General features: G+C 39.5%; 1 protein-coding gene across 1 annotated transcript in view; it reads right to left on the reverse strand.

Annotated features, from left to right (window-relative positions):
* The window catches only part of HMCN1 (hemicentin 1), a gene marked incomplete at its 3' end in the record, with an annotated part of 484,864 nt that overhangs the window by 299,573 nt on the left and 158,235 nt on the right, over positions 1-27,056 (reverse strand). The window contains 4 exon segments of the mRNA XM_081325521.1: positions 8,118-8,239; positions 11,357-11,501; positions 17,792-18,055; positions 19,161-19,281. Of these exon segments, the coding sequence (XP_081181647.1) occupies positions 8,118-8,239; positions 11,357-11,501; positions 17,792-18,055; positions 19,161-19,281 (652 nt within the window).

The following is a 27,056-nucleotide window of genomic DNA, read 5'->3' on the forward strand; positions in this document are numbered from 1 at the left end:
GGAATCAAAGAAATAAAGGCAGTTCTCCAAGACGGAGGCACCCTTCCTCCCCTTTGAATTGTCTGAAATAATTCCCTTAGTGGCTTTATCATCTCCAATTGTAGGTTTTTGTAGTACACCGCAGTCAGTCCATCCGTGCCTGGCGCTTTATCCATCTTCAATTGTTTAATTGCTAAAAGGATTTCTTCTTCTGTTATCAGTTGGTTAATCTCTTCATTTTGTTCTTGTGTAAGAACCGGGATGTTAGCATTCCTCAAATATACATCAATATCTGCTTCATTAATCTTATCTTTAGCATATAATTTAGAATAAAAGTCCAGAAAGGCTTCCTTGATAAGATCCTGTTGATACACAACCTTACCCTTATGTTCTATTTTATCTATGTTAGAAGCCCTTTGCTTCTTCCTTAACCTGTAAGCTAACCATCTGCCTGGTTTATTGGCATTGCAAAAAGTATTATGCCTAGCAAACCGTAAGTTAGTTGCCACCTGATCAGCCATCAACTTATCAAATTGTCCTCTTAACAGATTAATAACCTCTTTGATCTTCACATCCGATGGATTCTGAATTAGGGCCTTTTCTTTTTCTCTGATTTCATTCTCCAATTCCTTCCTCCTAAATTCCAAGTTACGTCTGTATTTGTTATTCATATATATTAACACCCTTCTCATATAAGCTTTACTAGCATCCCAAACCATGTCCATAGAAGTGCCCTTATTCATGTTAGTTTCAAAAAAGTCCCTCATCTGTTTTTTACATTCTTCCACATTTCTCTGATTTCTAAACAAGTTCTCATTTAAGCGCCAAGAGCGCCTATCTCTATTATCCTTATCAATCTCTAACCAAACTGGACTATGGTCAGACATAGTTCTTGGACAAATCTTTATCTTTTTAATCCTGGAAAAAAAAATCATTAGTCAATAATATAAAATCAATCCTGGAAAAAGATTGATGTCTATCAGAAAAAAAAGTATAATCCTTTTCTTGTAGATATATTTCTCTCCAAATGTCTCGCAACTCCAAATCATCCTTCATTTCAAAAAAAGTTTTAGGCAATCTAGCGTGGCTCGGAATATGCCTAAAAGAGCCACTCTTGTCCAGTTGTACGTCCAAGACTCCGTTCCAGTCTCCCATAAAAATAAAAGATTTATAATCCAACTGAGTAATCTTACTGTGTAATAAACTATAAAAGTCAGCTTGTTGTTGATTAGGAGCGTACAGTCCAACCAAAAGCGTTTTTTGCCTTCTAACAGTAAATCTATTATAACAAATCTTCCTTGTTTATCTGCTTCTATTAGCTCCGCTGTCACAGTATTCTTGACATAAATAACCACTCCATTTTTCTTATTCATTGCTGAAGCACTAAATTGTGTACCCAATCTAGAGTTCAATAGGTACTTTTGGTCCATAACCCTAATATGTGTTTCTTGCAAGCAAATAACATCAATCTTAAATTGTTTTAAGTATTGAAAAACTTTCTTTCTCTTCTGTGGTGAGTTTAAGCCATTGACATTCCAAGTTAGAAACTTAGTCGCCATCCTTAGTGGCCTGAAGCTTCTGGAGCACGTCTGTCAAGAGTCCCTTAACTTCCTTAGGCCGCGCCCCTCCCACAGCTTCGCTATAGGTACACTTTGGAGATTCCATAACTTTCTGCTGGTCTTGCTCTTGCTCTTGTCTCGCTCGTCTCAAGGCAGCACGCGTCATTCTCTGCTCTCTGGCATCTTCCGATGAAGCTGTAATTTGATCCCCTCCAGTAGCTTTCTCATCTGTCTGTGTTCCTTCAGCATCTTGAGGCTTTCCCTTGCCATTTTTCTTTGCAGATTCCAAAGGTGGTAAAGAGGTTGCTTTTAAAACATTGCTATAAAAATCACGTGCCTGGATCACTGTGACCAAACGGTGTCTCATGCCTTCATGCATCACCACCATGCCCACTGGTATCTCCCATCTAAACGTGATATCGCGTTTCATAAGTTCCTGTGCCAGAAAAGCAAAATCTTTCCTTCTCCTTAAAATTCTTGGAGGAATCTCTTTTAAAACCAAAACTTCTTGCTCAGCAACCACAAGCTTAGTATCATAAGAAACTTGGATAACTTCATTCCTGATTGCTCTCTTTGTGAAATAAACCACCACATCTCTAGGTAGCTTCCTCTGTCTTGCAATCCATGAATTCACATGAAAGATTTTGTCTATATTTCCCTCAATTTCAGCTGCTGGCTGTCCCAGTACCACTTCCAAAGCCTCAGAGACTATCTGCTTTAAATCTTCTTTAGGATTCTCTTTTAAACCTCTGATTCTGATAGCAAGCTCCATCTGGTGGTACTGGACCAGAGTCAAATCACCGTCCATTTTATCCATCACATTTTCATTCTCTAACACTTTTGCTTCTAATCTGGAATTCTTCTGGCTAAGATCTTCCATTTTTTCGTCCAAGCATTGAATACATGAAGCCACACCTTGAAGTGCAGGCAAGATGTCTGCCCTCATTGCTGTAAACTTCTCTTCCAGCTTTTCCATCTTCTCCTCCAGCTTTTCCATCTTTTCATCTATAATATCTGCTATTTGTTGTGAGTGCTTTTCCAAAGCATCCTGTAAATCTTTAACCGTCAGTGCCGGAGCAGGTGCAGGAGGCAATAAGGCTTGCAGCGAGGACTGTTGCACCAGAGAAGCCCCCGCACTCCGGAGAACTTTAGAAGTTTTAGCCGCCATCTTCCCCCACTTTCACTTGCTACGCACTTTCACTTTTAAAGTCCATAAAATCCATTGAACTAGAGAACAAAAATCCACTTCACCTTGACCTCCTGTATCGCTCTGCCTGCCTCTTCACACTCCAAAGTCCTTCCTTCTGGCAGGGGTGGTTGCTAATGCTTGGTTCTGCTCCCAAAAGCACGGAGCAGAAATGCTGCGCAGCCCGGAGCAAACCCAGGCTTCGGGGGGGCTCAATCCTTCAGCCGCCCAAACTAAAAGCTCAGGCGGCCCTGGAGAGCTCAACCCCTACCTGGGGCCTCACCCCCTCCTCTCCTCCCGAGGAGGGGGCTTCTGAACCACTGAAACAGCTGATCAACGTTGTTTTCAGCAGTTCTACAAAGCCGCGGAGCGGACAGCCCGGAGATGGCTGTCTTCAGCGTCGCGTCGCCACCGGAAGTCCCAGCGAGGTGGTTTCTTCACCTCACTGTATACCTTCTGATTGTATCTGTCGCACTCCTTCTTCCTTCCCTCTTTTAAATTCTGGGGATGGTGGTGGGTCTGCTTTCAGTATGTTACAATAAAAATCACGTGCCTTCAGAACTGTATTAAGACGATATCTTGTACCAACATAATTCACCACTATCCCATTTGGTATCTCTCATCTGAACTGGATCTGTGATTTTTTTAATTCATTTGACAGGAAAACAAACTCTTTCCTTTTTCTTAAAATTCTTGGTGGGATTTCTTTCAAAATTAAGACCTCTTGATCAGCCACTTTAAATCTGTTATTATAAAAGGCTTGAATAATTGCATTTCTGATCATTCTCTTTGTAAAATAGACAACCACTTCTCTTGGTAATTTTCTTTGCCTAGCAATCCAGGAATTAACACGAAATATTTTATCTATTTCCAATATAAAATCTTCAGTTCGCCAACCCAAAATAGGCGCCACAGCTTTTGCCAATATCTCTTCCAAATTTTCTTGTGGATTTTCTTTCAAATCTCTTATCCTGAAAGCAAACTCCATGTCTCTATATTGTATCATTACTACCTCCTCCTCATTTTTTCCATTTTATTCTGTTTCACACATTTTAGCCTCCAATATAAAATTATTTTGCTTAACTTCTTCCACGTGTTCATCCAGACTCTCAATACAAAGTGTCAGTCCCTGAAATGCTAGCAGAATATCCTCTCATATTTCTTTATTTTTCTCATTAATAAGCTCTGCCATTTGCTCAGATAATTGCTCAGATTGAAGTTTTAAAGCATCTTTTAAATCTTTTAGTGTTAATGTGGGTGTAGGTGCTGCGGGGGGTGGCATCAATGTCTGAAGTCCAGATTGTTGAACTGGTGATGCCCCTACACTTTTGGAAACAGTAAATCTAGGTGGTTTGGAAGCCATTTTAACACCCAATTAACTTTCGTTTCTCACTTTCACTTTTCCACCCAAATTACAACTTTGTTGCTTTACTGTTAAATATCCAGATCTTTTAAGTCACTTTTAAGCCAACCTCAAATGTTTTTAACAGTCTTTTACAGCTTTAAAAATCCACTTTCTGTCTTCCTCCTTGATCTTTTATATTATTTTCCTTATTCTTTTGTTCTTCACTCTTTCTCCCAAAAATTTATTCCAGCGCCATCTTCCTCCCCTTCTTTTAAGTTAAACCGGAGTTAAAGATCATATACTTGCTGTTTCAATATTCTCCTGCTCAGCTCTGCCTGCATCCAAGTAATCCAGAATACAATATTGAGTGCAGGGATGGTTGCAGCATCCTGCTCTGTTTTAAAACCTTAAAACAGAGGAGTCCCCGAGTCCAGAGTTAATTCAGGCTCTGAGGGAGCTCTCACCCTTCAACCCCCAGATTGAAATTCTGGGGGTCTAGGGGAGCTCTACCTCTACCTGAATGCTCACCCTCCCCTCTTCTCCCAAGGGGAAGATTCCCAAACTGCAAAACAGCTGATTGTTGCTGTTTTCACAATTTGAACAGAGCAATGGGGCTGACGGTCAAAAATGACCGCCATCGACAGAGCCTTGCCACCCGGAAGTTCCAAACATTGGAATTCTTAAGGCCACGTTTGGTATCTAGAAGGACTAGGACAGAGGAACAGAGGCTGTTCCTCTGTCCTAGTCCTTCTAGATCTCTCAGCAGCTTTTGATACCATCGACCATGGTATCTTGCTGCAGCGCCTCAGGGGATTGGGAGTGGGAGGCACGGTTCTTCAGTGGTTCTCCTCCTATCTCATGGGACGTTCACAGTCAGTATTAACAGGGGGCAGAGGTCGAGGTCGAGGCCTCTCACTTGTGGAGTCCCTCAAGGATCAGTCCTCTCGCCTCTCCTATTCAACATCTACATGAAACCTCTAGGTGAGATCATTCGTGGTTTTGGAGTCGGGTATCACCAGTATGCTGATGATACCCATCTTTTTATTTCGACCCCAAACCACCTCAGTGATGCCCTCGATGTGATGTCTCGTTGCCTGGAAGCAGTTCGGGTCTGGATGGGGAGGAACAGGCTTCAACTCAACCCTGACAAGACAGAGTGGCTGTACGTACCGGCATCTCGGGATATTTAGAACATTCCATCTCTTTCTATAGGGGGTGAGTTATTACCCCCCATAGATAGGGCTCGCAAGTTGGGAGTCCTCCTAGATTCACAGCTTTCCTTGGAAGACCACATAATAGCTGTGACTAGGGGAGTATTTGCCCAGGTTCGCCTGGTGTGACAATTACGGCCCTATCTAGACCGGGATGCCCTGTGTACGGTCACTCATGCACTCTTGACCTCTCATTTAGACTACTGCAATGCTCTCTACATGGGGCTGCCCTTGAGGACCACTTGGAGGCTCCAACTGGTACAGAATGCAGCCGCGAGAGTTGTGTTGGGAGTCTCCAGATACTCCCATGTTACACTTCTACTCCGTGAGCTGCATTGGCTCCCAGTTGTCCTCCAGGTAAGATTCAAGGTGCTGGTAATGGTTTTCAAAGCCCTACATGGAATGAGTCCGGAGTACCTTAGGAATCACCTGCTGCCAGCGTCAACTTCCCTCCGCCCAGTGTGCTCCCACAGAGAGGGCCTCCTAAGGGTTCTGCCGTTCGGAGAATGCCGTCTGGTGGCTCCCAGGGGGAGGGCGTTCTCTGTGGGCGCGCCTGACCTATGGAACCGTTTACCGGTTGAGCTCCGGATGGCTCCCGACCTTCGCTCCTTCCGACGCAACCTAAAAACCTATCTGTTTGAGCAATCTGGTCTGGTCTGACGGGTTCTGTTGTAATTATTGTTTTAAGGTAACTTATCTTCTGCATTTGGGCATTAGGGTTTAATTTGTTTTCAATATCTGTATTTGTGCATTTTGATATTTATGTCACTGTTCACTGCCCTGAGTCCTTAGGGAGAAGGGCGGTATACAAATCAAATAAATAAATAAATAAATAAATAAATAAATAAATAAATAAATAAATAAATAAATAAATAAATAAATAAATTTCCCAGCAATCTGTTACTGGAAGGAAAAAGCAATCCCTGCTGCGCTACTGATCCCAGAGAAGCATTTGCATGTATGCAGGTATCCTTAGGCTGCCATAGTTATGGATGAGAAATATTGGTTGCAAAGTTGGCATTTCTGGATGTAATACAGATATTTTGGATTTATTTTTGTTTCTTTGCATGTTTGATATTTTTAAAAAGGCATATGCTACTGACTACGCTTAAGCACATATGTAACATCTTTTGCTAGGATACATGACCACTGCTTTTCCAGAATGTGAAAAGTGAAAAATTGTGACTAAACAAAATTTTAATGTGCAGATAATGCCACCAAAAATTATTTTAGCCTTTTTAATAAATGTTGTTATTGATGTTAAGCTCACCATGGAAAACATCATATATTGTTATGTATATACTAGGTTACTTATTTAAAGACTGAACTGCAACATAACTAGATTCTAAATAATCTATTTTTCAAAACACACAACAGTCCAAACAGTAAAAGTAAAGTCTAAATTAAGAATATTTCATTCTTAAGAATTGTTTAATTTAAAGTGGTTTACTTGTGATAGATGGATAGATTCAAAATAGTTTTCAAGAGTATGTACAAAAGATACTATTTTTTTCTAGCATCAACTAAATTAGACATATTACATTGAGAAAAATGTTTTGCATTTCTTTCCTGTTACCTTTATTAATTTCATTGCAGAGATGTTAACATAGGAAATAGATTACTTTGTTATCTAATTTTACCTTCCAAAAGACAGAAGCAGATGAAAAATGTGAGGTTCTTTCCTGTTGGCTTTTTTGAATTAGCTGTTTTAGATTCTAAAAGTTTAGTTCCTATGGTAGGCAACCTTGGCTCTTTTATGACTCAAGGACTTCAACTCCCAGAATTCCTGAGCCAGCATGGCTCAGCTTGGAAACCTCTCCCTTTCCCCTCAGCATGGCTGGCTCAGGATTTCTGGGAGTTGAAGTCCATGAGTCATAAAAAAAGGGCCAAGATTGCCTAGCCCTGCAATAGGCTTTCAGAGGGAGCTTTTTTTTTCCAAAAAGAAGGTGCCGGAACGCCATTCTGAGCGTTCTATGAGAAAAAAAGCCCTGTTCTGAATTATTATAAACATTCTGTTGTTGGCATTCATTCATTCATTCTTCCTTACTAATTGTTTTTTAGAAAGACTTACAGTTCAAAACTAAACAAACCCTATATTGGCAGTAAAATTCCTTTACTTTTTACTTTGCCTACTTTTATTTACAACTTTCCATTTATCTCTTTTAATAGATGTCTATGGAGATTCTCAATCATCCCGCTCATGATTGTCCCAAAGGTGCTTTGTCCAAAAGGCAGCTGGACCTTTTTGGGAACTGAAGAAGCTTCTTGGATTAGAAGCAAAATATTTTCAAAGCAAAAACCAGGGAATTCTAATTGCCTTTTGGAAAAAGCACCTTTGGGACTATCTTAATAGGATTTCTTTTATTTTTGAAGGCATGTTAATATAATGTTAAAAATCTTGCTGTTGTATCATTTTACAGACCTTGGAAGGATGGAAGGCTGAGTCAACCTCGAACCGGTCAGGAACAAACTCCAGACTGTGGGCAGAGTCAACCTGCAATACTGCATTCTAACCACTGCACCACCAGGACTCTTAGTTTCTTAATCTGTCTTCATCATTATTAATAGTAGAAGTAGTATTACTATTAAATGTATTATAGCCAGCACTCCAAAGGTCTCTAATTGCTTACACAATATAGTTTAATTAAAGCAATTAAAATTATAGAATAGCCACTGGTTATGCCACTTTCCCACATAAACATCTTAATTTATATGGCAAAATGTCTAAGACATATTTATAGTTCTCAGAAGTTTAAGTCAAAAATGCATTATAATCTGCATTATAATTTGTAAAATTGCAACACAACATGTGAGAAGCAATAGTAAATGGTGCTAACCTGATACATCCAAAAATGTCTCTGCATGTCCTGTTCCTGCAGTACTGCTAGCGATGCATTCATAATAGCCCTCATCCAAAAGAACTACTTTGGCAATCTCCCAATTTACAATAGCAGATTCTCTGCAACACAATAATAACAAGAAAATATTCAGAAATACAGAAAATTTCTATAACCTGAATTAGCTGTTTTAGATGTGAGAAGCATGTGAGAAGCAATAGTAAATAGTTATAGAACCCCGTGTGCAAAATCTGCATTTCTTCCCTACCATCTCCATTATCCATACCAAAAACAGGAAACTATTTTATTTTATTTTTTTTATTTTTATTCCATTTATATCCCGCCCTTCTCCAAAGACTCAGGGCGGCTTCATTCTATGTATATGCCTGCTTATTAGGGCTTTCACCCTCCCCCCAAGCGGCATTATTACAAAGTCAGCTTATTGCCCCCAACAATCCGGGTCCTCATTTTACCTACCTCGGAAGGATGGAAGGCTGAGTCAACCTTGAGCATGGTGGGACTCGAACCTGCACTAATTGCAGGCAGCTGGTGTTACTTAAGGAGGCATTAGCCCACTGCTCCACCAAGGCTCAGTGGAACTAGAACTGGAACTGAAGAAGCAGATTGAGTGAAGGACACTTGTTGTTCATTCACATTTAGGCAAAAGGAGTTTGAGTTTCTACAATTTTTATGTAGTTTGGACTACCCAGTAATTTCATGTATTCTTTAGCCCTATCTTCTTTCACACTTAAACTACCTCTAATGGCTGATTATTCACAGACCTAAATTGTGCAAATAAAAAAGTTTCCAATTAAAGATTAAAAACAAATTCCAACACAGCCAGGTTATATCACTGAAAATACAGAACATCATGAATATAATGTAGCTCTAATTATACATGCTCTAATTATAACTTTATGAATTGTACCATCTTTCCCACATGAAAATGTTTTCCCCAAAATTAATTTGATAGATGCTAAAAAAAAACCTGCTTCAAAATGCATTCTTCATAAATGTTGAATGTATCAATATATCAGAAGTGTTGCTTTCTAAAAAAAAATCAAGAAATTGGTCTTTTCCCGATTTGCAGACTGAAGAAATAAATCTGATGAAGTGTTTTCCAGGTCTCACACCAATTTTTTCACCATTTGATAATTGCCAGATATGTTTAACTTCAATTCCTCTAATCCAAAATGTAATGGCAGCTGGAAAACTGAAATCCAGTGTATCTGGAAGGTACCAGATTGGAAAAAACCTGTCCTATATAATGTTATATCATTGGGCCTCGATCACCGAAAATAATAAAAATAATTTTGTGAAGGAACTATTATGATCAGACTATTAAAATATTATCTCTGCCTTCATTTAATCAGGAAAAACTGGCATAATATAGAACTTGAACTATTTTTAAAATTATTTATTGATCTATGAACAAATTTTAAAACATTTTTATTTTAATTGTATTTAATTTAATTGTATTCAATTAACTAAATTATTATTTCTAGTTCATACGAAACTACAGTCTTTTGGGGCAACAACAGAACAACCATGTAAATCTCATTATTTCAGATGGAACTCTCAGTCAGGAATTCTTATTATTTAATGTAATCAACATATAACAAGACATTAAAAAATCAGAAGAAAAAAACACAAGCAATTGGATCACTGGAGTTTAAAAGCATAATTACACACCCAAGGAAGTATGTCTCTAGAATGACTTAATGCAGCTTCACAAAAAGATTGTGTAATAAATAGGCAGCAATTTATATAATTGGATTACAAAATCCATATTGTTAATTGATTAATTAAACAAATAACTATAAAGGAAATTAATCATACTATTGCTTATTTTGGAAGTACACAGGAAATCCCTCAAACTTTTTCTGCTTTCTTTTTCATGTTTTAGTATTATGAAATGCAGTTAAAGGATTCTTTGGTGAGACATAGAGTCTTAAAGAAAAATTATTGCTATTGTTTGAAACGTATAATGCCTACAAAGAAATGTAAACTGAATTCAGACTGAAATCAGTGAGTCAAATTAGTTATGACTCAATCCCTGTAAACATGATTGACTGAGTCCAGATTGGAACATAATATAATTAGGTCACTGATTTCAAAATACCTAAGAAATCTTCTCCATACTTATTATGGGAGTATTCTGTGTGTAGAGGATAGAGAACAAGGTTCTGAGATTGTTATAAGCTATTCACACAATCTGTGTGCATTCCACTACAAAAATTAACTTCCCTGCTGCTGTATTCTAAGGAGAGAGAGGAAGTAACTATTAATGGTCATCTCAGGACATTAGCAGTCTCAAATGGCTATCACAGACAGCAGAATTCAGATACTGTGAAGGGACAGCAAACTGAATAATTCATCAATATTTAATTTTTACTGTGTGGAAAAAAAGAATTGGCTCTAGGATTTTATTCATACGGAACTAAAAGCACATAAACCTGTAATTCTCAACCTTTTCTTTACCATGGAGCCCCTTTAAATACCTTTTGTGGCCATGGACCATGGCCACGGATTCCAACTTAACTCCAGATTTAAATCATAACATGTCCTCAAGCCTTTGTGGACCCTCTGTGATGATATCGCCCCCCCAGAGGTCTGAGGACCACAGATTGAGAACCAATGACATAGTCCATTGCTTCCTATCTTTATTTTGATAGATAGCAGGGCTTTTTGCTAGTTTACCTGACAAACACAATGTCTTGGAACAGCCCTAGGCTGCAAGCAAAACTTGATCCAACTTTATTCTTTTCAAAAGTACCCTTCAAAAATCCTCTGAGAAATCTGAGTTTTTCCAAAACCTAACATGAAAATTTCAACATTCCTATTCTGATTATTTTCAGCAAAGAGGTATAATTACTACAAAATTCTCAAAAGTACATGGAACACTGAAAAAAGCCCCTCTTTGCTTATTTGGCTTTATAGCAATATGTAAGAACTTATGAATTCAAATCATATTTTACATATTTTGCTAATTACATCAATCTTACTGTATTATGCTAATAATATATGTAGAAATTATTTCTTTAATAAATATTTACTATATTAAGAATGGGTATGGCCTTAAAAACACATTTTCTTCCTGCATGAACTTCAGTTCACATTATTCCTAGTCCAGCTATTCTTTACAATAAGAAAACAACTTTCAACATAATTTTATCCTTGCATAATGAAGATGACTGTACCTTCTATTATCTCAATTAAATTGAGGAAAAATTACTTACTTGAAAAACTGATCCATTCCCAGTTTAATTCCATTTCTTTTAAAATGAGCAGTAAAAGGTATGAGACTGGCTATGTGACAAGAAATATGACTTGGCTGCAGATAATATCCTGGGGTTTTCTTGGGCATGCTGACTTTTGGAGCATCTAGTGAAAAAAAAAGCCTTAAATTGGTTATTTTTATTAATACTTGTCATGTAAATGTATTCAATATACATACAGTACACATCCATATTCTAAATCTATATTACTGTCAGATTCTCCATCTATCATCTATCACCCATCTATTTTTCTGTCTGCCTGCCTGTATATTATCTGTCTGCCTGTCTGCCTGTCAGCCTACCTGCCTGCCTTTTTATCTATCTATCTATCTATCTATCTATCTATCTATCTATCTATCTATCTATCTATCTATCTATCTATCTATCTATCTATCTATCAATCATCTATCTATCTATCTATCTATCTATCTATCTATCTATCTATCTATCTATCTATCTATCTATCTATCTATCTATCTATCTATCTATCTATCTATCTATCCCTATCGTTCTCTCTCTCTCTCAATCTCTGGACAGCCAGGGGGTTGGACTAGATGACTTCCAAGGTCCCTTCCAACTTTATTATTATTATTATTGTTATTGTTGTTGTTGTTGTTGTTAATCATCGCACAGTCAGCCAGATGTTCAGACTGGATTTCTCATTTTTGTCTACCCATCGAGTCCTTACCAAGGACCTGGGATAGGCAGATGTGGATGTTTGATTGTATTATAGATATCGTCGCAGGATGGAAGCAGTTCCTAGTAAGGCCGCCTTTTGCAATTGACTAATGGTGAATTTGTCAATGCCAATGGTATTCAAGTGGTGCTCCAGTTGTTTTGGGATTGCACCCAAGGCACCTATTACTATTGGTACTACCCTTGCTTGCCTTTGCCACAGACTTTCTATTTCTATTTGTAGATCTTTGCATTTTATTATCTTCTCCAGTTCTTTCTCATCTATTCTGCTGTCTCCAGGCACTGCCACGTCCACTATCCAGACTTTTTTGTCTTTCTTATCAACAATTCTTAAGTCTGGGTTGTTATGTTGCAGGTGCTTGTCTGTTTGAATTCTGAAGTCACAGAGCAGTTTAACTTTATCATTTTCTATGACTTTCTCTATTTTATGATCCCACCAGTTCTTGCTTACAGGCAAATGATATTTCTTGCAGATCTTCCAATGCACCATTGTTGCTACTTTGTCATGCCGCTGCCTGTAGTCAGTCTGTGCGATCTTCTTGCAGCAGCTTACCAGGTGTTGCTGTCTTCTCAATTTTGACTTTGTATGCATTTGTCCTTAAGGCTTGGTCTTGTGCAGCCAGAATTAATCCCTCAGTCTCTTTCTTCAACTTTCCTGCTCTTAGCCATTGCCAGGTCTTGTTATTATCTGCTTTCCCAGCTATTTTTTTTAATGTACTGGCCATGTAGTGCTTTGTCTTTCCATGCCTCTATTCTGTTCTTCATTTGGTCTTTCTTGTAGGCCAGTTTGGTCTCTCCACTAGTCAGTAAGCCTTCCTGATATACTAATTTCAGTGCATCTTCATCATTGTCCTTCACATATTCTTCCAAAGCCATTTTTTCTTCTTCAACTATCTGATGTACTTGCAGCATTCCACATCCACCTATTTGCCTTGGTAGATAGAGTCTGTCGATGTCACTGTGTGATGAAGGGCATGATTCATTGTCATTATTTTTCTGGTCTTCCTATCCATTGCTTTTAGTTCTGCTTGAGTCCAGTCCACTATTCCAGTTGTGTATCTAATGACTGGAATTGCCCAGGTGTTGATTGCCTTCATGGTATTTCCTCCATTGAGTTTGGAATTTAAGATCTTCTTCACTCGTTAGAGGTATTCACCTCTAATCTTTTTCTTGACTTCAGTGTGCTTGATGCCAAGTATTTGTAGTAATCTTCCTCATCCAGACTCTTAATGTTATTTTTTTGGGGCATCTTTATTCCTTCAGTTTTCACTATTTTTCCTTGTTTGAGAGTAAGTGTGGCACATTTGTCCAAGCCAAACTCCATTGCAATTTCTTGGCTATATATACGGACAGTGTTCAGCAGCGATTCTATTTCAGATAATGTTTTTCCATACAGCTTCAGATCATCCATGTAAAGGAGGTGGGATAGTCTGACAGATGTTTTTGATGTTTGATAGCCATGTCTTGAGTTATTCAGTATTGTTGATAGAGGAAACGGTGCAATAACAAAAAGTAGTGGTGATAATGAATCTCCTTGAATTATTCCTCTCTTGATATTAACCTCTCCCAGTCTTTCACCATTGACCTGCAACTGTGTCTTCTATTGTGCCATCGATCTTTACACAAATTTTCTGATGTTTCTAGTGACTCCTGTTATTTCTAAGCACTTGATTATCCAGTCATGTGGCAGAGAGTCAAATGCCTTTTTGTAGTCAATCCATGCCACATTCAGGTTGTTCTTCCTTTTCTTGCAGTTTTCCAAGATCATGTTGTCTATTAGGAGTTGATCTTTTGTTCCTCTGCTATTGGGGCGGTTTCCTTTCTGCTCGGGTGGAAAAAGATTGTTTTCAACTAGATGCTGTTGTACTGCATCAGCTACCACACCAGTTAGCAATTTGAAAGTTGTTAGTAAGCAGGTAATTGGCCTGTAATTGCCTGGTGTTGCCCCTTTTGCTGGATTTTTCATTATTAGGTAGGGTTTCCCAGTTGTTAGCCACTTTTCAATTTCTCCTCCTTATAGTATATTGTTGAACTGCTTGGTAATGAGTGGGTATATAACAGTTAGATGTTTCAACCAAAACCCATGCAGTTCATCTTCACCTGGTGCTGACCAATTTTTGATCTTCCTTGCTCTTTTTTCTACCATTTTTGTTGCTATTACTACTTCTTTTATTTCAACTTCTGTTTTATTTGCATCCACCTCTTTTAACCAAGCCGCATCCTTGTTGTGTTTCTTTGGGTTATCCCATATCTGCTTCCAGAACTGCACTGTTTCTTCCCTGTCAGGTACTGACTGATTCATTGCAGTTTCTCTATTAATGGATTGGTAGAAATGTTTCTCATTGGATTGAAATTGGAGGGTTTTTTTGTCTTAGGAAGACAAAACTCTTGGAGCCAAATCTAGTCCAAAAAGAATCTTTACTATGACATGCTTGGTTGTAGGAATACAAGACAGGACTTAATATCGTACTACAAACTAAACCCTTATAAAGAGTTCCCGGTTCAACTCCCCCTTAACCCCATTTGGTCAGTCCCCCATCATTTACCTCGTATCATCCCTCTCATGGGAAAAAGGAACTTAGGACCTTTTATGTTTTTTTTTATTGAAAAGTTTTAAAATACATTTTATCTTTAACAATCCCCCCCTCCCCCTCCCCAACCTATCCCTCCCTACCCCTCCCCCCCTTCCCCCCCTCCCCCCTGACTTCCCAGAGCTAAGTACAGGGTATAAAAACAAAGAACAATCATAAACATCCCTATGCTACCAACAATAAATTCTTAAATCTATCACTCTCTAGCTCATATAAAATAACTACAAGCAATATTAATATTACATATAAAAAGAAAGAAAAAAGAAAAAAAAGAAAGGAAGACTTATTCAAATGCTAAGTGAAACTTTTTAGTCCCATATTTCTTCTGAATATATTCAATCCATTTTTCCCACTCCCTAATATAGCGTTCTTGCGAATGATCTTTCAAATAAGCCGAAATCTTTGCCATTTCTGCCAGGTCAGAAACCTTTAAAGTCCATTCTTCTATAGTCGGCAGCTCCTCCTTCTTCCAATACTGACCTATTAAAAGTCTTGCTGCTGTAACTAAATTTAACATCAACTTAGTGTCCACAACAGTAGCACCTGTAATTATACCCAACAAAAAAAATTGCGGACAAAACTTTATCTTTTGCTTGAAGATCTTCTGCATATTCCACCAAATTTTTATCCAAAAAGCCTTGACCTTTTTACAAGTCCACCATATGTGAAAATATGTTGCATCTTCACCACCACACCTCCAGCATTTTGGCTGATAATTCGGATACATACTTGCAAGCTTTTTAGGATCTAAATGCCATCTATAAAACATTTTATAAAAGTTCTCTCTTAAGTTTTGAGCTTGTGTAAATTTTACATTCCTCACCCAGATCTTTTCCCACGTATCCATTGTAATAACTTCTTGGATGTTCTGGGCCCATTTTATCATACAGTCTTTAACCAATTCTGTTTCTGAATCAATTTCTATCAATGCAAGATATATCCGTTAGATATGTGCTGGACCCTGATTTCTAATTTGCTTTATCAAATTTCCATCAGTCATTGCAAAACCAGTTTTCTGATCTTCTTTCCACCTGGCCCGTAATTGAGTGTATTGAAACCAGGTTTGAACAATCTTCTCATCTCGCAAGAAATTATACGATTTTAAACACCATACACTTCTTTCCAGGCTTAAAATCTCCTTATACGTAGTCACGTCATGTTTGAAACCAACATTTATGTTTTCTATTGCGTGTTTTGGAATTGCCCACAATGGTATCTTACAGTCTAACTTGTATCTATACTTCTTCCAAACTCTCAACAATGCCTGTCTTAAAATATGCACTTTAAACACATTATCTACCTTCTTATCATACAACAAATACGCATGCCAGCCAAATAACAAGTCATGGCCCTCAAGATTTAATAATCTCTCTTGTGTCAAATTAATCCAATCACTTATCCCTGCTAACGCAGCAGCTTCATAATATAATTTAAGATTGGGCATTTTAAGACCACCTCTTTCACGAGTATCCTGCATAATCTTAAGTTTAACTCGTGGCCTTTTCCCTGCCCAAACAAATTTATTGATACCCCGTTGCCATTCTTCCAAATTAGAATCTTTCTTAAGAACCGGTATCATTTGAAATAAGAATAAAAATTTAGGCAGGACATTCATTTTCACTGCTGCGATTCTTCCCAACAAAGACAATTGCAATTTTTCCCAACTCTCCATTTCTTTTTGAATTTTACCCCATAGTTTTTCATAGTTATTTTTATATAACTTTGTATTAGAGGGTGACAAAAACACCCCCAAATATTTGACCCTTTTAGCAATCTCAAATCCAGTTAATCCTTCTAAAAGAGCCTTTTGCGATACTGTCATATTTTTGGCCAGAATTTTAGTTTTTTGTGCATTAACTTTAAATCCAGAAACCCTCCCATATTGCATTATTATATCCATCAGGTCCACAACAGAATTTTCTGGCTGGGTCACTGTAACAACCAGATCGTCTGCAAACGCCCTCAATCTATAATCCTGATCTCTAATTTGAATACCCTTAATTTTTTCCGAGTTCTGAATTTTTATCAATAATATCTCCAATGTTAAAACAAATAATAAAGGTGATAACGGACACCCTTGTCTTGTGCCCTTCTCAATATTACATGCTTCAGTCAAACTATTGTTAACTATTATTCGGGCAGTTTGTTTTTGATATAATGCCCTAATTGGTTGCAAAAATTTATCCCCAAAATTCATTTTATCTAAAACTTTCATCAAAAATTGCCAATTCAATTGATCCAAATGAGAACAGTTGTATATCTCTGCTGGATTCCTTCACTGCCAACTCCCCCTGGCTTGCCTCTACATTCTGTATTATTTGTGGCAAGGCTTTGATTTCTTTGCCCTTGGTAAAACTTTGCAGTTCATCCAATTCTGTTTCTGTGAATACTTTATTTTGTATTATAAATCAGCATAATCTGCTAGTCTCTGTTCTGTTATTTCTGATTCTGGATGTTGTTCTTTCCAGAACTGGTGCATTCATTTTAGATATCCTGATCTTGTTGGACTTGATCTGTAATAATATATCATTATTTATTTGTTTTCAATCACTGTGTATTTGTGATGGGTAAACACCTTTTCTTCCAGTAGTTCTGCAGCTGCTGGCCCTGGTTGCTCAGCCAACAGTCCTGAGTCCTATAACCCATTTTTCACCAGGAACTCTAACATCTAGCGCAGACCTTATTAACCTGGGCAACATCTGAGCCATTATGGCATTCTGAAATTTACGTCTCACCATATTTTTTATGGGAGAGACACTCTTTGTCTGACTCCTCTGATGAGACCTGTCCAATATGGTTGAACCTCTGGCATAGTTTTCATCTTCCTCAGAGTACACAAGCCCCACAACCACATCAAGGTAGTGCCTCACTGCGGGTTGTTGTTGTTGTTGTTATTATCATTTGTTATCTATTATCTATCTATTATCTATCTATCTATCTATCTATCTATCTATCTATCTATCTATCTATCTATCTATCTATCTATCTATCTATCTATCTATCTATCTATCTAAAGATTAAGATAAATGCAAATGGGATTAAACAACATAAATGATCTAAAGGTAAAAACCACTCCCCTGCCCTGTCAAAAATGACTTAAAATAATTACCAGGAATAATATTAGAAAATGAAACACTTGAAACTCTCTGAAAGAGGTAATCTGTTTTATCATAGCCAGTTATTTTAAGGAAGAAGGCTTCATTTGGTGGAATAAATTCAGAGATATTCCAGATTCCATAAGGATTACTTTCAGGAAAGGGTTTTACAGGAACAGTCTTGAGGGGGTCTCCAGTGATGCTTAGCAGTTCTAAACGATCTACTCTAGCTGGAAGATGGATCCCTGTAGTATTGAGCAGAATGTAGGTAGGTATCCCTATGGACCAAATACAAATCAAAAAGTACATCAATCATTCCTTTTCCATTTTTCTTAGGCAGTATAATCTTTTGTTTTGTCCCAGGCAGAACTTGGTATATTTTAGTTGCTCTAAAACAGAGTGAGAAATCTGGAACCTCTGTCCTAAATGTCTATTTTGCTTCACCAAACCCATTCTGACTATACAGTTACATAAAAGAAAGAATACTTAACTACCCATCTAAAATTTCAATATGTAACTACAAGCCCATCAAGCTGCATGTAACAGTACTGTCCACTTTGCATTAATAGCCCATCCTTTAAGTCTATATTCCCCCAACACCTGAAATGTTAACTTTCAGCACTGGAATTTGGCCATTTAGTAAAAGAAATAAAAGACAAATAAAAGAAACAGCCATATGGACAAAACATAGCTCTCTTGATTTGGGAGGAAACACGTCCATGAAGCTAACAAAAGTTGACTTTAACTCAAATGAGACTTTACTTTTATATTTCATGAAATACCTTAACCTTCATTCCTTATACTTTAGGAAACTTTCAAAAGGCTCAGTAGTACTATTTAAGCTGATTTTCTAGGACAAATCTATCTATTGATCAATTTATTATTTCTGTCTCTCATTTATTTTGCATTCATTTATTATAAAAATAATCTAGTTTTCCATTTGTTTGGATGATTTTTATAGCATTAAACCATGCTGGGGAATATCATTCCATTATCAGAAGAATACACTCCATTGTAACTTCAATGTCTTAGAAAAGACATACTGATGTCAATATTTGTACTCTAAAGCCAAAATATTCAGCTGGACTGAGTTCTAATGAGCATAATTAGAACTATTCACTATTAGTTACACCCAAAGGAAATAGGTAATAGTCACTGACATCTTAAAGCAGAAAAATAATCTATATCCATTTACAAGATCAAGTCAAGATTGTTCTCAAAATTGAACCTATTCCATTGGAAAAATAAAACTAAACATTTATAAGCATATCTAATTGTATGCTCTACTGAATAAGGAAATTGGGCCTTTCAGTAATAACTTAAACAAGCAACAGTTCTGTAAGATAAATACCAGTCAAATGCAAGCTAGAAATTGAAACTAACCTTGTACTGGTCTGGTAGAAGTCATTTTGAAGTCTAGTGTTGGCTTCCTGGAAAATCCAGCTCTGAAGTCAATATTGCTAAGTCCAGTGATACGAATAGAGTGTCGTCCACTACTTGATATCTAGAAAAATATTGATGAAGCTATTCCAATGTCACAGTATGAAAGTTTCTGTACCATAAAATATTATTATAGGTTTAGTCTATGGTTGTAGCAGGTAACCAAATTCCACTGAAACAATGGACTTTCTTTTTCCTGCACACCCTGTATTCACTTATTTATAAGCTGTTCACTGCTGACACATAGCATATTTAATTCTTAGGACAATTGTAAGACCTGCCTCCAGAAGCTGTGAATGCTCCAACACTGGAAGTTTTTGAGAAGAGACTGGACAGCCATTTGTCTGAAATGGTATATATATGTTGATTGAATTGGATTGGATTGTGTTTACATGCTTACTTTTCTTTAGTGAATGTTGTCCATCTTTTCATTGATTTCTTATGAATGGTCTTATTTGGCTTTTTTGTTATACTGTTTTACTAATTTAAATCTTCTTACCAAAAGAAGAGTTCAGAATTCCTCCCAACTGGAGTAGTATACATACCTCAATAAGTAAATAGATAAGTCAGATGCATTTCAAAATATGTATCAGATCGATGACATTTCCTGGTACATTAAGCAATATAACTAGTCAATAAAGCTTTTGGAGTGAGGCCATTTACAACTCAAATAAATAGAAAACCTGCAGAAACCATTTATGAAAAAAATTAATTGCAAGCCACCCACTCATAAAGTTCTCAAAGCTCAGCATCATTAAAATAAAAGCAAAGAAGATAGAAGAAGCCACCACAAGGTCAAAATAAATCTGACAATGATCATATAAATCAAAGTTTCTGATGTCTGCAAATTGCTACTGACCCCACCCCATCCCAAGAAGCTAATTTTTTAAGTGGCCTGGTTTTGCTTATTTATTCCAGACTTGCAGAATTGGCACCAATTTTAGTGCTACTACTATTGTGTAGTGGCTTCTGGACCACATGGACCGCATGGAAGATGCCAGGCAGATGAGTGCAGCATGTCAGCTCTTTATTTGTAGTCAGACTGAACTGGAACAATAGGGCTGACTGACCCCTTATATACCTGGCCAGGTACACCCTTTATCTGAATTTCCCGCCGTCTGTGGGCCAACCAATCCTGTTGCAGTACAGCACCACCTGGTGGTGTCAGTGGCTGCTGCTATCATGATCACCCATCTATATACATAACACCCCTTCCCCCAGAAGAACAAACAATAAACAACAACACAAAAATGAATACACTGTTGTACTGGCTATTTCTTTTGAGACACCTTGTGACCCTCCCCCTAATGACCTTACTTAGTCCTCTAGATACATGGGAGGCCTGAGTCCTGAATGACCATCTCATATTTTGCTCCCCGGCTTGGTCAGCAGAGTCATTAGTTGAGTCCTGGCCCTGGGCCCTAACGACCACATTGTCGTGGTGGGCCTGTGCCTGTTGTTGCTCAGCCCTGCCAAAACTCTCTGGCAGCTGTTCGATGACTGTGAGATCCTCCTTCTTCCCCGGACCCATTGTTGACAGTTGCTGGGGTTGGTCGGTTTGTGACTTTTCAGGAGCACGCTTCCTCAATTGGTCTATGTGTCGCCTGACCTGGCAGCCTCCCTCCACCTCTACAATGTATGACAAAGGCCCCGTTTTTCCAATCACCACCCCCTGAATCCACAGATGCCCCAGCCCCTAGTTCCTAGCCCAAACCATTTTGCCAATGTTTAGTTCCCTGGTGGGTTTTGGTTGTTCTGTCTCTGCGGCCACTCTGTCGGGGTGGAGTCTGTCCAACTTAGTGATAAGCCGTCTTCCCCAACGTAGTTCTGCAGGACTCTTGCCAGTGGTTGTGCATGGTGTGGTGTTTTGTGCCAGAAGGAACTGAGCCAACCTTTGGTGCCAGTCTCCACTGATGATGCATCTCAACGCATCCTTAGTCGTTCTCACCATCCGTTCTGCTTGTCCATTGGACAACAGGTGGAAAGGCGCAGATGTGACATGCCTAATCAAGTTGGCCCTGGTGAAAGCCTGGAAATCAGCAGATGTGAATTGTGGGCCGTTATCTGAGACTAACACATCAGGCAGGCCATGCATGGCAAATAGTCCCCTGAGCACCTGGACAGTCTTGGCTGTGGTCATACTCGCAACTGGGACTACCTCCAGCCATTTGGAATAGCTATCTACCACCACCAAAAACAGTTGTCCATGAAATGGTCCAGCATAATCGATGTGTACCCTGGACCAGGGAGTGTGTGTTACTTCCCACTTGTGTACAGGGACATGCGGTTGCTCTGCCCTGGACCTTTGGAAAATGTAGCACCCTGCTACTTGTTCCTCTATAACTTTATCCAGGCCAGGCCACCACATATAACTCCGTGCTAACGCCTTCATCCTGACTATGCCTGGATGTCCTTCGTGTAGCGACTGCAAAACCTTCTCCCTCAATTTCTCTGGAATAATGACCCTGCTACCCCACAATAGGCATCCCTTATGAGAAGACAACTCATGTCTCCTCGTGAAGTATGCCTGGAACTCCGGGCCTGGACTCTTTTCTTGCCACCCTGAGACTACCCACGTTAAGATCCTGCTCAGGACCCTGTCTGCTGTGGTACTGGCAGCAATGTCCTTAGCCTGGAGAGGGCACTCTGGTAGATCTTGGATAGCCAGTATTTGTTTGGCCGATGCCGGATCAGGCTCGGTCATGATTAAAGGTAACCTACTTAATGCATCTGCGTGGCCCATATCCTTTCCTGGTTTGTGGACCAGTTTGCATGTGTACGCAGATAGAAATATGGACCACCTTAGCATCCTCGGGGATAGAATTTGTGGTGTTTGTTTATCTGTCATGAACAGTCCCAACAGAGGTTTGTGATCCGTGAAAATAGTGAATTCCCTGCCATACAGGTAGTCATGAAATTTCTTGACTCCTGATACTATTGCCAGGGCCTCCTTATCAATTTGAGCATAATTTCTTTCCACCCTAGACAGTGTTCGGGAGTAATAAGCAATAGGCCTCTGCTCCCCATTTTCCTCTATGTGACTCAGAACAGCGCCCACGCCATAAGGGGATGCATCACATGTGATGCAGATGGGCTTATTTTCTATAAAATGTGCGAAAGTTGAATTACTGGACAAAAGTTGTTTTAAATTTTTGAAACTGTGTTCATGGACCGTGGTCCAATTCCATGGGGTTTTCTTGTCTAACTATCTGTGTAAAGGCTCAGCAATTGCTGCTTTGTGGGGCAAGAAAGCATGATAAAAATTAAGTAATTCCAGAAAAGCTTGCAATTCAGCCTTGTTTTTAGGAGTAGGAGTCATTTTATTTGCTCTTACCTTATTATCAGTTGGGTGAATTCCTTTGGCATCAATTCTGAACCCTAAGAATTCAGTGGATGCCACTCCAATGCTGCACTTTTCCTTTTTAGTTTGAGCCCTGCAGAGCGGAATCTGTTTAAAACAGCCTGCAGCCTGTCAGCCAAGATCTCCTCAGACTCCCAGCAATCAGGACACCATCAAAATAAGGGCATACTCCAGGTATTCTCCATCACCTCTTGAAAAATTCCAGGAGCTACAGAGACACTGAACTGCAAATGGTTAACTCTGAAAGCTCATCTCTGTGTTACAATTATCTGAGCATCAGCCATCTCCCTGGTAACCGGGAGCTGCTGGTACGCTTGCACAAGATCTAACTTGGCAAAGATGGCACCGCCCTGGACTGCAGAGAGGACGTGCTGGACTGTCGGGACCGGGTAAGCATGCGGATTTAAGGCCCGGTTCACCGTGGCCTTATAATCTGCACAAATTCTAACCTCCCCATTAGCCTTTAGTGGGGTAACTATGGGGGTTTCCCAATCTCCCCCTCCACGGGCTCCAACACCCCTTGTTTAACTAACTTATCCAATTCACTCTCAATCTTATGCTTGAGCGCGAATGGGACTCTATGGGGCTTAATTTGTACCGGCAGCACATTGAGGTTAAGCTTAAATTTAATGGGGGCCCCTGTGTATTTGCCAAGTTTGCCATCGAATATGTCTGCAAACGTTTTGCAGACGGATTCGAGGCTTTTTGGCTGGGTATTATGGATCCCTGAGATCCCTATGCCCAAAGCGTCAAACCAATTCAGCCCCACTAAACTAGTCCTCTGTCCCTCGGTTACCAGTACATCCAAAGAACCCTTTAATTCCTTAAACCCCACTAACATGATGGCCTTCCCCTTGATTTTAATAGGGGCGTGCTGGAAATCGGACAACTGTATGCTGTTGGGTTTCAATAGAACCCACCGCTTGCTCCGGCCACAAATCACTTTAAAAGTCTCATAAGAAATTATTGAGACTGTGGAACCGGAGTCGAGCTCCATCTTGCAAGGTACACCTTGCAGATGGACCTCTAGTTTAATTTTTAGGGTGAGCAAACAGTGGATTTCCGTGTTAGACACGGTCCTTCTGCTCTCACAAAAATTAGGAGGTGTGCGCTAGGGGGGGCTCAGTACCTTTTAGTGCCACATCCAAAGACTGAAGTTCATGCAGGCTGTCCCGGTTGCGATTCCAGCAGATGGCTTGGATGTGTCCTGTCTTGCCGCAGGAACGACACTTCATGGTTCGGAACTTGCAGGTCGCTCTTGGGTGATTCCCTCCACAGCTGGCACATTTTTTGACGTTTCCTCTGCAGCTGCTGCAGCTGCAACCAGTACATTTGTTGGCCATTGTGGTCATCCGCTGTCTTCCATCATTGTCGCGCCGTGTTAGGTGTTTTCCTAGCCTTTGAAGTACGGCATCAATTTCTTCCTCCTCGACCGCTTCCCTGCTTCCACTGTAAGCAGTGCTCTCCTGGTGGACTGTACCTTCTGAACTGCTGCTGGGTCGGTGTGTGGTTGGTTTGAGCTGCTGGATGCCTCGTGGGCCATTACCTTGTCCAGGAGCTCTGGCAGACTCATGGACGGTTTTGTGAGTATTTTTTGACGCAGCCAGTCCCTTAGTCCTAACACAATCTGGTCGCGTATTCTGTCTTCAAGATCGGGGAACTTACAAAGACAGGTGGCTTGTCTCACAGCCACAATGTATTTAGCCATCGCTTCACCCGGTAACTGCATCCGCTGGGTGAAATGGAACCTCCAGAACATTTCAGACCTCTTTGGCATAAAATGCCCACTTAGTTTGTCCGTGAGGTCCTTGTACGAAACGGATGTGATGTGCGCCGGTGAACACAACCCGACAGCCACATCGTATATGTCCAGTCCACTGAGGCACAGCAAGGCTGCCGCTTTAAACCGGTCTTCCGTGATCCGGTTAACCAGTAGGTACCCTTCAACCTGTCCCAGATGCGACTCCCAGCGTTCGGGCTGGCTGACATCGAATTCACAGATCTGGCCGAGTTTTGCCATGCTGTGTCCGATCCGATGGATACTGCTTCATTAGAATGGATTTAGGGAGAGGTATCTCTTCCCTCGGTCCCTAGTGACTTCAGCTAGTGCATCAGCTAGTGATTTCAGCTCTGAATGAAGCAGCATCCCATCCTCGTCGCCACTATTGTGTAGTGGGTTCTGGACCACATGGACCACATGGAAGACGCCAGGCAGATGAGTGCAGCATGTCAGCTCTTTATTTGTAGTCAGACTGAACTGGAACAATAGGGCTGACTGACCCTTTATATACCTGGCCAGGTACACCCAAGGCCAATCCCTTTATCTGAAGTTCCCGCCATCTGTGGGCCAACCAATCCTGTCACAGTACAGCGCCACCTGGTGGTGTCAGTGGCCGCTGCTATCATGATCACCCATCTATATACATAACAGCTACATCAAGGAGAGGCAATATAAGTCTCAATCCATACAGTGACCCATCTACTAACACAGACTAGAAGTGGCCTCAATTGAAGGAAGAGAATCAATGCAATGCTATGCTTCCCATTCCCAATCCCCAAAATAATGTGCTTCCTTTACCCATCAACACACTATAAACAAATACACTGCAAGTAAATAAATAGCTAGCATACCGTTAAAATTAATAACATGAATGGAGAATGTACATATCCCTGTATGGTCTTCACAGGCAGAGGAAAACATTTGAAGATATACATGGGTTCACAGCTACCAAATCTACTTTGTCTAGTAAAAGTGATACATAGGAAATATATTAAAAAAATTGTTTTCTGTAAAATTAATGTTTAGACAATCCAGTTGGACAAATCTGTCTTACTTCATTGGAAATGTTGCCATTTATTTTTGTTACTTAACCTTTTGCCTCTGTAAAATCATCACACCAAGGTTTTTTTGGCAAAGGCAAGTCCCTGTCAAGATCAATAGATTAGCGAAAATGATTTCTTTCTTTTTTGGCTGCCAACATGACTCCTGCTATCAAGTGCTAATTAGCTGCTAAGTGTCAGCAGGTAAATATGCCAACAACTGATCTCTTTTACGGTTGACACAATATATCCATGGGCAATTTATAACAGGATTAAAGTACTTAAGCAACTTTCTTTTTTAAATCAAGGCATGCCATTTAATTACCAACAAACCAAAAGGAAAATAAAGTTACATTTATTTGGAAAAATAGTTCAGGGAAAAGAAATGGAACACTTATTTCTTCGTGGCAAAGGAAGCTTTTGACATTGTCATTCTCAAATTCTAAGCAAGCTGCCTGTTTTGAAAAGGGACATCATTCCGGCAACTGCAAATTGTAAATTGTTCACCAAGGACAGCCAGAATATTTGGGCTAGTGATTCTGGCAGACAGATCATGCAAACCATAATTTATTTTATTTTTTATTTTAATTCCATTTATATCCCGTCCTTCTCCGAAGACTCAGGGCGGCTTACAAGCTTAGCAGTAGCCTTCATTCTATGTATATGCCTGCTTATTAGGGTAGATTCATGTAACAAACCACAGTATTGCTTTGTAATATTTGTGAATCAGTCCACAGACACAGTTCAAATATCTTGGCAAATATGATTTACTACCCTACATTTCAGTTGTCAACCTTATAACAGGAAAACCAAATTAACTTGGTAATCTGATTCACAGGGATGAAAGTTAGTGCTTTCATAATGCACTAGTTAGTGCATCCCTGTCTCTGTAGCACTCCAGCCTGAAACCAAACAATACCAATTCTCTCCACGGGCATATCCACAATTATTTTTTTAGAATATTCCTGTCCTGTGCTAATGCTGGCTTAATTCTGTCAGTATTGACACATTTTGTCAATAACCTGCAAAGCATACAGTCCAAACAGCAGATTTCCCCACCCTTCCCTTGGTCAATTCCATTCCCTCCCACCTTTTTGTCCCAGGAAAGCAACTGCCAATCACTTTCCTTCTTGGATGGTGAGATTCTGTATCTTGGAAATAGAAATATATATAACAAAATAACAGAATTGGAAGAGACCTTGGAGGTCTTCTAGTCCAACCCCCTGCTCAGGCAAGAAACCCTATACAATTTCAGACAAATGGTTGTCCAGTCTCTTCTTAAAAACTTCCAGAGTTGGAGCATTCCTATCCTTACCCTGACTGTTGCAGAAGCACAATGGTTATAATTCCTGCCATGTTTGTTTGCTTAAAGCATGGCAGAAAAGAATATTCTTAGTCAGGCTTCCAGTTTGCCAATGTGGCTGCCACAGACACTGGAAGGTGAGCTCTGTCTTTCATGTTCGATTTTGCACCGCTGGGGGACACTGGAAAAGGTTGAAAGTTGCCCTGTAGGGGTGACAAGCAAGGAGGGGATTCCCATTTGATCACGAGAGGGTGATAGCTGTTCCGCTTGATCTGGGGCAGCCCTCCAAACCAATGGACAAAAGACTGCCCATAAAAATATGGCCCATTACTAGGCTGCAGACAGCCAAAGTCAA

This window comes from Vipera berus (genome assembly GCF_964194415.1).
Source record: "Vipera berus genome assembly, chromosome: 3".
Lineage (NCBI taxonomy): Eukaryota > Metazoa > Chordata > Lepidosauria > Squamata > Viperidae > Vipera > Vipera berus.